The sequence below is a fragment of the Tamandua tetradactyla genome, chromosome 18 (genome assembly GCF_023851605.1).
Source record: "Tamandua tetradactyla isolate mTamTet1 chromosome 18, mTamTet1.pri, whole genome shotgun sequence".
Lineage (NCBI taxonomy): Eukaryota > Metazoa > Chordata > Mammalia > Pilosa > Myrmecophagidae > Tamandua > Tamandua tetradactyla.
This window is the reverse complement of record NC_135344.1, coordinates 3,103,629-3,116,494: the sequence shown is the minus strand read 5'-3', so window position 1 is coordinate 3,116,494 and position 12,866 is coordinate 3,103,629. Positions and strand designations below refer to the sequence as shown.

The 12,866-nt window shown below is 46.6% G+C and overlaps 1 protein-coding gene across 11 annotated transcripts in view; it reads left to right on the top strand.

The window, feature by feature from the left end:
* The window catches only part of ATP9B (ATPase phospholipid transporting 9B (putative)), a 468,039-nt gene that overhangs the window by 426,665 nt on the left and 28,508 nt on the right, over positions 1-12,866 (top strand). For 10 of the 11 annotated variants that reach the window (XM_077135187.1, XM_077135182.1, XM_077135183.1 and 7 more), the window contains 6 exons: positions 45-215; positions 2,995-3,093; positions 4,879-4,968; positions 11,117-11,261; positions 11,559-11,623; positions 12,644-12,799. In XM_077135187.1, coding sequence (XP_076991302.1) covers positions 45-215; positions 2,995-3,093; positions 4,879-4,968; positions 11,117-11,261; positions 11,559-11,623; positions 12,644-12,799 — 726 coding nt within the window. Of the gene's footprint in view, positions 1-44; positions 216-2,994; positions 3,094-4,878; positions 4,969-5,317; positions 5,536-11,116; positions 11,262-11,558; positions 11,624-12,643; positions 12,800-12,866 lie in introns of those variants that run through there. The other variant, XM_077135191.1, reaches the window with a different exon arrangement.

The window sequence follows — 12,866 nt, the reverse complement described above, 5'->3', positions numbered from 1 at the left end:
ATGCAGAGCATGTCCATGGGCACAGCCTGTCTGTCGTTCCTCAGAGCCGGTATAACCAGGCGAAGTTGAGTCTGCACGACCGCGCGCTGAAGGTGGCGGCGGTGGTGGAGAGTCTGGAGCGGGACCTGGAGCTGCTGTGCCTCACGGGCGTAGAGGACCAGCTGCAGAAGGACGTGCGGCCCACACTGGAGATGCTGCGCAACGCGGGCATCAAGGTAGGCCTGGCCCGCCCCAGGGCTGCCCTGGGCAAGCCGCTGTTCCCTCCGGGCTCTGTTCTGTGAAACTCAGGTGAGGTCACACAGGTGAGAGGTTTTCGGCAGGTGCTCTCTGCTTTGGGTCTCCTGGTCTTCCCTCGGGGACCTCCTGACCCCGACGCCTGTTCATAAAACACCAGCTCCCTGCTGCCTCTAGACAGCCCTCCGTCACCCCGCTCGCCTCCTCTCGCACTTGGGACAGACCTCCGTGCCCCTGGGGCTCAAGCCTTGGACAGGCCCCTTTGCAGCATGCTGAAGCCTCCTGCGGGGCCTGTGCACCCACCTGCCCGGCCATGAAGCCACTGCCTTCTGCGCTGCTCCTGTCTGTTCGCGCCCCCTTACTTCTCTGCCTGTCAGTCTTGCTCCAGTCGAGGCCTAGTGCAGTGGACTTCTGTGAGGCCCGACCTTGTCCCCACAGCCAGGAGTCACCCTCTCAGATGGCACCTCCTGTGGCGACTCAGTTCACACGGCAGCGAAGGCATCGTGCAGTGCCGGTGAAGGAGGGTGTGCCTGGGCTTTGGGTTCAGTTAAGTGACGGATTGTGCCATGTTAAAATCGGCTCATGCTGAGTGCGTTCTGCCTTTGACAAAACCACACATTAAAGTTAGGATTATGAGAAACCTGCTTTTTTTACATCATGTGTTTAAGGAAGAGAAGTAATGCATTCACTTTGTTAGAAAATTCAAAAGGTGCAAAGGGGAACAGTCAAAATTTTCCCTCTTCCACTGCTCCGCCATTCCCCCGTCCCCGGGTCCCCCGGCTGCACCCCCAGCATTCGCTGTTTCTTCTTTCAGAAGCATCCAAGCATCTTGAAGCACATGCAACAGGCTTTTTCTCCACTTTGTGAGCTGGAGTGTTTGTCCCATTGCTTGTATGCACGGTTCCTTGTAAAGTCTTGGCCTTCACAGAGCTTGCTGCCGAGTCAGCCACAAGTGTAGGGAGGGGGTGGCTGAGGAGACCTTGAGAAGTGACCCCCTGAGCCGAAGGGCGACCTCACCACATTCTGTGGAGAGCAAGTGTCGAGAAGAAATCAAGATATTTAAAGAACATCAGGCCAACTGTCTTTTGATATCAGATTAGCCATATTATCCCTCCTTGTGAAATTTACAATTTTGAGCCTCTAATTGGCTCATTTCACTTATACGCTTGTATGACTTTTTTGAAGTATCCTCCTGCCCATGGAAGGGTCTTATATCCCATTCGTTTTCTTCCCAGAAGACGTTGACTGAATTTCATCAGAATTTGCCCATTGGTGTGAGAGTAGATCTCCATGGGGGAAAAACACTGAAATCTCTGTGTGCTCCTGCCTGGCGTCATAACCACCTGAACTGAAGGGGAACCTCAGGGCCCGGAAAAGCTGTGAGGTCAGGGCCGGCTCAGGCCGGGCTCGGGGGCAGCCATTCACGGCCAGATTTTGAACAAGAGCTCCCCTTCTTAGGAATCCACAGGAAGGTTCATTTAGTGAGTCAATAAATGGTTGTGCAGAGCTGTTAAATGAACAACTGGACAGATAAGTGACGTCCTGGGTGTGGCTTGCACGTGAGCCCTGGGCTCCGTGGGGAGTGGGTGTCCGAGGACAGATGCGGCCCCCTGCCCCCTTCACGCACCTGAACGACAGGACTTCAGAGTTAGGAGAGAGCACTTCCGACTCAGAACTTCTAAATTATGCACAGTTGATTTAATGCATAGCCACAATATTGGATAAAGAAATGTGATTAATTGGAAGCTTATGACTTTTTCATGTCATTGTGATTTTTAATAAACTCCAAGAAAATCTATTTCTTAATTGTTGCTGCTGAATTATCAAAGTATTACATGTTTCTTGTGTAAAGACTTGATTATTTGTATTCATTCTTTGCTGAACTACCTAAGATCTTCCAGAGTTTTGTTGTTTACTTTTATATTTTTCTGTCTAAAGAAATAGATCCTTTACATTTCTTTACATGATGTAACTATCTGTTTTCAGGTATTCCTCAAAAACTTTAAAGCTTCAATCCAATTGCACTCAGGTTTCCTGAAGTGCATATAGATTTAGCAATGGTCATTCTTGCTCTTTTGCATTAATCGTCCCCAACTTTTTCGTAGTAATGTGCCATAATCTTTGATCCACAGTTCAGCTGATCAGTAAAATGAACATAAGCTTGCAAAATAAATAAAAAGAACAAATCTTTAACAAAGAGCAATTGAACTATGCCTAAGCAAATAATCAGTGTATCATATAAATATTTCCTGTTTACGATCTCCAAAAATGCATATTTCTAAATGATGAATAAGAAAACTATTGCTACAATGGTGAGACTATTCTGGAAGTTTTTAGCTATTCCATAAAATAACCTAATGTTTTCCTCTCTTGTTAGTCTAGGGAAATAATCTGTTCATGTCTGTAAAACGTTTTAATGTGAATGGTTTATTTGATAGAAACTGCTTTTGGCTTCACTAAGGGTGGCTTACTCACTTTAACCGTCTGTGTCCAACTGAGGAGGCAGGAGCCTGGGTTACGTATGGCTCAGGTGCCTTCTGCCGCTCCAGCCCAGGCAGCGAGGTTTCTTCTGCAGAGTGGACTGCTGGCACCAGTTCTCTTGGTGCTGACCCCATGGTGTCCACACAACTCTGGACCTCAGCTGTGTTCTCCCAGCACTCAACCCTGGCTTGTTTTAGCAAAACCAGTACATAGAGACATTTCTAAGAGACAAAAGTATACTTGTGTTTTGGAAGGTCGCCAATTTAAATTCTTCCGTAGATATGGATGCTGACAGGCGATAAACTAGAGACAGCGACTTGCATTGCCAAAAGCTCACATTTGGTGTCCAGGACACAAGACATTCATATTTTCAGGCCGGTAAGTTTGTGTCTAAGTCACTTTGAGTTTTTAAAGCTTTTGTCTTACAACTGAAACCTTTTGTTTGTGTGAAAATGTGTATGCACTTAGTTATTAGTTATTAAATAGCTCCTTTAAAAAAGAGAGATTATACTTGTTTTCTTGTTCAATTTACTAAATGTGTTAATAAAAATAGATTTCTATCATTTTAATGTGATCAAAGAGCTGCTTTTGTGAAACGAGCTCTAGTTCTCATATTAGTAATATAATTTAATAATAGCTAAATATGCATTTTAAGATTGATCTACTCCAGTAATTTTCTATTCAATTTATAAAAATGTATATGGGTAACAGTTGTTTTTTCTATGAGTTCTATGCATTGCATGTTGTCCAGAAGCTGCTTTGGGAAGCAAGTCCTAAATGCAAAGTAGAAATGTATTTTTTAATCCACCACCATTTTTATAGTAAATGCTGTTCCTTAATTAGCTCAAAGAAAATTAATAGAACTGATCTAAATTTATGTGTTTACTGTATGTATTAGTTATGACTAAATTTAATTCAAACAAAAAAATAAAAATTTCTTGGGTCTTGATTGATGGTGGGTGAACAGACATTATGTGTCTGTGCGTGTCTGTGCCTGTCTGAGTGAGCCTCTCGCACCTACGGAAACAATTATTCGAGTATCATTTACATGTAAATGTAGTTTGTTTCAAAGCATCAGAATCTCAAATTAGGCCCTGAAGACTACTATTTGCAATTAAATTATTAATGCTTCTGGTAAAACTTCAGATCAATTTTTGTTGACTTTTCAGTGTTATAGCACCACAAATTAAATTTTTCACAATAAAATCTACACATTTAAAGATAGTCGGAGATTGGTAATTTGGATCACATGAAATTTTTAATTTATTACAGTCCTATAATATAGCTTTGCTTTTATGCCCCCATTAAAATCTCTACAGAGAGAATGTCAAAAATAAGTATATTGGTTTTGAAATGTTTTCATTCTAAAATTAATGATATTGCAAGATTATGATTTAATTTTACTCCTTTAAACTGTTTAATCCTTCAGCTACTAAACAGACTGCAAGCATTTTGTTTGCTTGAACTAAATGAAAAAGTTGAAACTGATGGCCGAAACAATGAAAGCAATTTTATAGAAGTATTTTGAATTACTTGACATATGAAAAGTGGCATCTTTAAACGCTCAGCTTTAGATAATTTTGTCTCTTGCCTGACCTGTAACAGTGAGGTCCTTCCTTGGGCTCTAGTGGTCTGACTTATTAAAATGTGGCCCTTCAGCCCTGCCTTGGTGAGTCACAAGTGGGTGACCCCTGGCCAGCCTGCTCCCCGCAGAGCCTCTGCCTCCTGTGCACTGCTGGGACAGGTCTCTTATAAATATATTTATAAAAGCTGATCAAATTCCAGCTACAAAGCCAATTTTTAGCTCATAGGTACCCTTTTATCTAAATTTCATGAATGTATGCTATGTTTCTACACATGCAAGCTCCTTCTGGTCACTGTATTTTATTGTAATTGTGGTCCTTTTACTGTACTTTACAGTGTGAGTTTCTTGCTTTGAGTTGCCAGAAATCAAAAAATAATTTGCCTTAAATTAGTTTTATTCCCAGCAGTGTAGGAGATATCTGAGAACACTTTGTTAAGACTTGATATGTAAAACACCTGTTACTTTTAGAGGATGTATGTGAACGATCTTGTTATAATTCCTGAAATGAGCTCTTACTTGTTTGCACCTCTAATTCAGATGAAATTTTAATTTGGGATCCCTTTCTCCCCTTTGTGTAGGTAACAAGTCGAGGGGAGGCCCACCTGGAACTCAATGCATTTAGAAGGAAGCATGATTGTGCACTGGTCATTTCTGGGGACTCTCTGGAGGTAAGGCTAGTCCTTTAACCAAATAAATGTCTTCTTTACACTGGTGAGTTCACTGACTGACTGGGTCCACGTAGATTGATCAGGCCATTTGTGCTGGTCCCTGTTCTTTGTAAAGCGCTTTTAGTATATGAAGCTGCGTGTGCATCCTTCTGCTGAGCGGTTGTAGCCTGAAGAATTGCATTGGCAATGGCGTGGGATAGCCTACTCTTTAATGCCTTAGAGGTTGATAGATACTTAGTTCTGTTCGAAATTCTCTGTAGCCCTCCATTAGCAGCTCGCTTACCTTGGGGTCTTAAGCATGGTACCCACAGTTCTTGACCTAAATTTATTCAAACCCTTATCTCAAAAGCGTGCCCCATGGACACAGCAGTTCGCAGGCAGCCTGGTGCGGAGAAGAGAAGGCTCTCTCTAGACAGAAGTGGTGGCACTCTTTTCTTGTTTATGGTCTTCTCTGGGAGATGGATAGCGCAGCTCATCATACCTCAAAGGTCCTAAGAAGTGCTTTGGAAAGATGATTGTTAACTCACTCATCCCAGCGTTTCCCAAACGTACTTGACCACAGAACCATTTGCTTTTCAAGGAATACCCTTAACATGCAGCAGGACACATGTAGGGAGATGGCAATCTGCAAAATCCCACTGTATCCACCGGCCACAGAGATTCAAGGTGTTGGCCTGTGGACTTCTCAAGCACCTGCAAACACAGCTGAGACCTGGAAAAACAAAGAAATGCTGCTTTTAAAATATTAAAAGAAAATTACTATGTTATGGTGAATAAATGTTTAATTATTCATCTACAAAAGTTAAGCAGTGTGTTCATTTCATTAAGATCATAAAAATTTAATTGCACATGAAAATGATTTCTCCTTTAAGTTTTCTCACTTCACAAATAAACCTAAGCTTGTACGAAAATTGCCTAGTAATCAGAGCCAATGATAAATTGAGTTTTGCAGAGTCAAATGATTTCAAAAGCAAAAATTATTAAAATCTCTTTAAATTTTTTACTTCCAAAATAAAGTGTCTATTTTGTGGGTGTGGTTTAATGTGCTGGTGCAGGACACAGCAGGCGTGGCTGCCCCCAAATGAACGCACTGTGGCCGGGGGGGACGAAGGGGGCGCCGATGGCCTCAGAGCCTCAGTTCTCCACCTCACCTCTGAGGGGCTACAGTGTCCACAGACCCTGGGGCTGGCTGGGCCCCCCGCTCCATGCAGAGTCTCCTCCGGGCTGGCTCAGACTGGACCAGAGCACAGTGGTGTCAGCATTTTTTTTTCTTATTGTATAGCATAAGAGATATACAAAGCAAAGGAAGAAGGAAGCACTAGTTTTCAAAGCACTCTTCAACAAGTAGTTACAGGACGAATCCCAGAGTTTGTCGTGGGCCACCATACCGTCCTCTCAGATTTTTAATTCTAGCTGCCCCAGAACATAGGAGGCTAGAAGGAATAAATATTTTATTTTCATCACAATCGTGTCATCCCCCGAAATGGCACCCCTGGCACAGCTGTACCCTGCTTCTCAGGTGAGGAGGTACTCTCCCTTTTCCACTATTTTGTTTTGGTGCTATTTGTATCTGCCATGTGTGCATGTTTTTAACCTTTGTTTTTATCAGAGCTATGCAGGCACGTGGCTTAAATAGCCACATAGTTCTCTGAGCACTCACCCCTTCCCTTTCCCATCCTCCTCTCAGTAACCACTTGTGTCCCTTTTAGCCTCTTATTTTGGCATTTGTCTCCAAGTCTCTAAACAGCAATGTTTGTATGCTACTATTTGATTTTTTTTTTTAAGTTTTAGATATTATCTATTTATTTTCTGCTGTGCAAGATGAGGATTTCATTCTTTTTCCTTGCTCTCATCCTCCCAATGTAGTTTAAGTCATGTATTAGGTTGGGTTAGTTCCCAGTGGTTTATATTATGTAAACACCCATGGCCAGGTAGCATGCTATGATAACTTTTTTTCCTGTCTTTTTGTTTTCCCTAGAAAATTAAATAATTGTCCTGTTTCTTCAATTGTTTAGTCTTTTATGTAATTATTAGTTCATCTACAAGCCCTCTACCACTTCTCTCAATCTCTTGTCAGAATATTCAGATACATAGAGTTTTCTGTCAGTTTTATTGTTTTGAATAAGTTTCTCACAGAGATTTCTAATACACTCCAGTCTGGGCTAAGGCTCATACACAGCGGTTACACTGGCCGTCCCTTTATCATCGTCCTTGGGCTCACTTCTGCTTCTCTGCTGTTCTGGTTTACTAAAGCAGCCAGAATGCAGTGTCCCGGAAGTGGGTTGCCTTTTACAATGGGGATTTACAGTTCTAAGGGCATAGAAATGTCCAAATTAAGGCACTAAGAAGAAGACACCTTCTCTGAGGAAAGGCTGCTGGCATCCAGGGCTCCTCTGCCACGTGGGAGGGCATGTAGCCAGCATCTGCTGGTCTTTACTCCCGGGTTCCACTGCTTTCCCCTTCTGATTCCAGTGGCTGTCTCTCTGCACATACGTGGGTCCTCTCCTGGCATCTCTGGAGCATAAGTTCTCTCTCTGTGTTTCTGCCTTTTATCCTCTCATAAGGGGCTTCAGTGAAGTGTTAAGACCCACTTTGAAGTGGGTGGGTCACATCTGAGTAGAAGTAATGTGATCCCAAGGTCCCACCCGGAGCAGGTCTGGTCTGCACCCACAGGAATGGACTGAACGAGCGTGGCCTTTTCTGGAGTGTGTAACAGCTCCGAACCACTGCATCTGTTCTGGGTTTCCTGTCCGCTGCACACCGCTTCTTCTGCCCTCTTTGGTTGATCCCTCAGTTTGGTGGAGAACATCCTCCTTTAGTTTTCTGAAAAAGGTGCACAGAACATGAATTGTTTGAGACATTGTATAAGAATGAAATTTCGCCTATGCTCATTCTTGATTGATAGTTTGGCTGGGTGTAGAATTCTAGATTGGAAGTCATTTTCCTTTAGCAGTTTAAAGACAGTTCTCCACTGTCACCTTCCACTGAATATTCCTGTTGAGAAACCCTTCTGATTCCACGTCCTTGGTATAGGACCTATTTTGTTTTCTTTCAGGAGTTTTGCGGGAGCTCTCTTTTTCCCAGTGTCCTGAAATGTCACATTATTGTGCCTTAGTGAGGGTTTGTTTCCATGTAAACACGTATCTTCTGGTGGGGGGGGCAGATCATAATTTCCTCACTTTTGTTTTCTCTGCTCTCTCTATCCTCACCTTCTGTTGCCCTGACCTCAGGCCTGCTGAATGGTTACTGTCACTTTCGTATCTTTTCTTCCCTGCCTTCCATCTTTTCATTCTATCTTCTGACAACTTCATTCAAGTCTACTCTCCCTGGAGGATAATTATCTGATCTTTTGCCGGGGTAGAAGGGTGCCGTTGCCCATGTTGTCTGGCTTTGGAATAAAGGAGGGAAGGAGAACCTGCCTGCTTTTGAAACTTCTTTCCAACCAATATCCTTATATTAATATCACTCTTTACTCTCACTTCCAGAATTACATGAGACCATTAATATCTGAATGCCTTTCCTACTGCTGAAATAAGAAGATTTCTAGGTCAGCCAGTCACTTAACACTTGTCTGTCTGCTGTCCAGGTCCCAAAATTTGTTGCTAATTTCTCCTCTCCATTGGCCCTCTCCTTGTTAAGTCTGTGTCTTTTCTTAAAAGTTCTTTACCAATTGTTTTAGTGAAATTGGAGGAAGGAGCAAAATAGCTGCTTGTGTTAAATCCATCATCTTTTCTGAGTATGCATTGTTAATCTTTTTCATATTATCCAAAAAAGTACACAGATGTGGTAGCCAATCAGCAACAGAGAAGCCTTCACTTACCCAGTCCTACTCCTCAAAAGCAACTTCTTTAAGTCATTTTTGTTTTTAGGTCTTCCAGGGGTAACTTCCATCGGTTAGCGTAATATGTCTACCTCCCGTAAATATGGAAACTTAGCTTAGTATCTCCCTTCTTTACCCTTCCTAGGTTTTAAGTGGACAGATTGCGTCAAACCTCTTCTAGAGTCCATCTGTATAGGTCATTTTAAGCTCAGACTTTCTTTTCATGCTTCATCTACCTACATGTTCCATCCGTCTTCTCTCTTCTAGAAGTCTGTTGAAATTGCTTGTCTCCTGGTGACTGCCGTCTTTCCCACTCTCGGTGCTGCTGGGCGCGTGAGCATTTGTAGCTTTTCATTTTGCTGCCGTAGGATGAGCGGGTTCTCAGCTGTATGGAAGGAAAGTGTGAGTTCTCATCTGCCTTGTTGAAATAGGCTGTATCTTGGTTTATCAAATGATATGTAGTTTTATGGACCAAAACTAGACCTTGCAAGTGTGGACCATCATGAAACAAAGTTTTCAGACTGACTTTCAGAAGAAATGTCTCATGATGAGTGCAGCAGCCTGGAGAAGTGGCTGTGCCTTTAAGACAGCATTGGCCTTGGGCCCTCTCCTCTCATTGGCCTTGAAGCGCGGTGTCTGTGGCCTTTCTTTTACTTCCTCACATTCTGACATGTCCCAGAAAGGAAGAGGTGCCTGCCTGCTGCGTGGGGATAGGGAACCAGTGAGTGGGCAGGGCGTGGGGCAGCAGGGGCATGGGATGGGTACAAGTAGGGCAGAGAGTGGCGTGGGGATAGGGAACCCGTGAGTGGGCAGGGCGTGGGGCAGCAGGGGTATGGGATGGGTACAAGTAGGGCAGAGAGCGGTGTGGGGACAGAGACCCCGTGAGTGGGCAGGGCGTGGGGCAGCAGGGGCACAGGGTGGGTGCAAGTAGGGCAGAGAGCGGCGTGGGGATAGGGAACCCGTGAGTGGGCAGGGCGTGGGGCAGCAGGGGTATGGGATGGGTACAAGTAGGGCAGAGAGCGGTGTGGGGACAGAGACCCCGTGAGTGGGCAGGGCGTGGGGCAGCAGGGGCACAGGGTGGGTGCAAGTAGGGCAGAGAGCGGCGTGGGGACAGAGACCCCGTGAGTGGGCAGGGCGTGGGACAGCAGGGGCACGGGGTGGGTGCAAGTAGGGCAGAGAGCGGCGTGGGGATAGGGAACCCGTGAGTGGGCAGGACGTGGGACAGCAGGGGCACGGGGTGGGTGTGAGTAGGGCAGAGAGCGGCATCAGAGTAGGGTGCCGTGGGGATGCAGGTCCTGGGGTCTGCAGCAGGGGTTGTGCATCCGCAGCCAGAGAAATAAGGCAGAAAAGAAAAGGAGACATGTGTCCAGGCAACAGCAGAAACAGTTCAGCATCATATCTGCTTTGCTGGTGCAGATACTGGAGAGGGAGGTTTGCACAGGCCTGCGTGGAGGAGCCTGGGTGGCCGAGGGCATAGCCTTGAACAAGCAGTCAGCCAGTCTGCCTTCCAGTAACGAGGCACAGATGATAGTATCTTATGCGGATGGACCTGGAGCCGAGGTTTCTGATGACTGGCTTTATCCCAGGGTAAATCCTAGAGTACCTGGTAGGGTAGATGGACCCCAGAGCCCCAGGCCATCCTTTTGTGAATTTTATTTTTCCCAGCCAAGAGTGCAAATTAAGAATTGATAGTATGTCCTTGGCAGAGGCCTAGAGTATAGGTATTTCAAATTGAAAGACCAAAGATCATTTATTAGTCAATCACTCAGAAGGTGGAGCTGAAACCATCTTAAGATGAACAGACTGAACCGGAGGCTGTTCCCAGAGTCAAGCTGAACAGTCAGCTCAGCTTGACCGGATCTTCACCGCACGGACATAAGGGCACCGGCGCCTGGCTGTTCCCGCGTGGCTGTTGAGTCCTGTGATCCCCGGTGACTTACTGACTGCCCGTAGGGTCCGATGGCCCAGCAGAGCTGGCTCTGCCCGCCCTACGCGCCGCGCGGCCCGACTGGGTGTCCCGACCCCGCGGACCGGCCGGGCTGCGCAGCTGCTCCTTCTCCTGAACGTGCTTCTCCCCCCGCCCCCGCCTCTCCTGCCAGGACGGCAGCTATCTTTTCTCTTCACCACTGCGTCTCCAAACCCCTAGGACAGCGTCCACCTTGAAACTGGGGAGAAGGGTTTAGTAATCAAGACTCAACAAATACAGTGTTTCACAAACGGAAAAAAAGCCATTGGTTTTTATCTCCCAGATTTGTTCTTTTCCAGTCGAGCGCATCTATAGTGCTACAGTGGCGCAAAGGTGAAATGACGTGGCGCTTTGCTTTCCAGGTTTGTCTGAAGTACTATGAGCACGAGTTCGTGGAGCTGGCCCGCCAGTGCCCCGCCGTGGTGTGCTGCCGCTGCTCCCCCACGCAGAAGGCGCGCATCGTCCGGCTGCTGCAGCGGCACACGGGGAAGCGCACCTGCGCCATAGGTGAGCCTCACCCCACCTGCTGCCTGGTGAGGGAGGGACGGGAGGGGCCCGAAGGGAAGCACTATGGCTGAAATGTAAACTGTGGCCTCTCAAAAGTTTTTCACAGCTAACAGTACAGTTTTAGGAAAAAGTGGTATCTTGAGATTTATAGGCAAAGTTGTAAATTTTGATCCCTAAAACTAGATTGAGTTCTTCTATATTAGCAGAAAATTTTAAAACAGCCTCTAACAATAAAAAGGAAAACTATCTAATCATGTATAGGTATTGTTTTAATTTTGTGATTGTTCGCCCTTCCAGGTGATGGAGGAAACGATGTCAGCATGATTCAAGCAGCAGACTGCGGGATTGGGATCGAAGGAAAGGTACCCTGGCCGCCTCCTGGGTCCCTGTCTCCACCGCAGTGACTGCCTCCGCCGTTTGCGCACTCACCACACACGTCTGCGCCGGCTCTGTTGGGCAAGAGACCGACAGAGCAAAGCCTCCATCCTTCCTTCCCATCCTCCCGAGTGCCGCCCCAGAAACACGAGCAGCAGTCAGAGCACATCGCGTTCTCGTCTTCCCGAGTGGTGTGCCAGGCGGGTGGCTCCTAGCGCCTTCTCTCGGCTCAGCGCAGATGCCATGAGGCCCCTGCGAGCCTCCCCAGCCCCCCTGGCAAGCACAGCTCTTTCTGCCCCCGGGACCTCTCTCCTTATTTCCCTTGCTGCCGTGTCTGTGTAGACAGCGTCCCTCTGGCAGGCCGAGCTGTGCTTTCAAGCCACCCTCCGCACTGGTCTCAGTTGTGGCGCCACCTCTTTCCCCCAGGCACTTAAACAGAAATGTGTCAGCAAAGGTCTGCAAAATGAATCTCATTCAAGAATAGATTTCTCCCTTTGGCTACTCTATTTTTTAATACCTTAAAATTTTATGTAACAGTTTGCAGCATTTAGAGCGTCTCCATGAATTATCTCACTTTATGCTCAGCAACTTTGGTTTTTATTATTATATGAGCTCAGGCCTAGAGAAAGTGGCTTCAAGAAGCCCAAGGTCGCAGAGGGCAGTGCCCACGGCCAGTGTTGGGCGCTGCTGCTTTGAGCACTGTCCCAAGGGCTGCAGCCGCTGAAGCCCACCTCTGAGGCCCTTGGAGCCCCTCTGCGACCGAGGAGCCCGGGGTCTTCGCCCCACCGAGCGGACAGGCCCCCCTCCCTCCCATCTCTCCAGGAGCTCTGCGCGCTCCAGGTGAGCTACCAGCGTGCACGCACCCCGGGCAGTGAGCCGAGCTGGCAGAGTGGCCGAGGAAAACGTCGAGTTCTTTTAATTAGTTTGCATTCTAGAAGTCTGCTTCTGGAAGTGTGGTATTTTAATGTAGACGGTGTTTTGAAAAGGCCCTTTTTGTTTTCGTTCAGGAGGGAAAGCAGGCATCCCTGGCAGCGGACTTCTCCATCAAGCAGTTCCGGCACCTCGGCCGGCTGCTGGTGGTGCACGGCAGGAACAGCTACAAGAGGTCGGCCGCGCTTGGTCAGTTTGTCCTGCACAGGGGCCTCATCATCTCCACCATGCAGGTACTTGGGCCTCGGAGGGCTGTGGCGTTTGGAGAAGATCGTGGAGGTGTTACAGTGGCTATGTGAA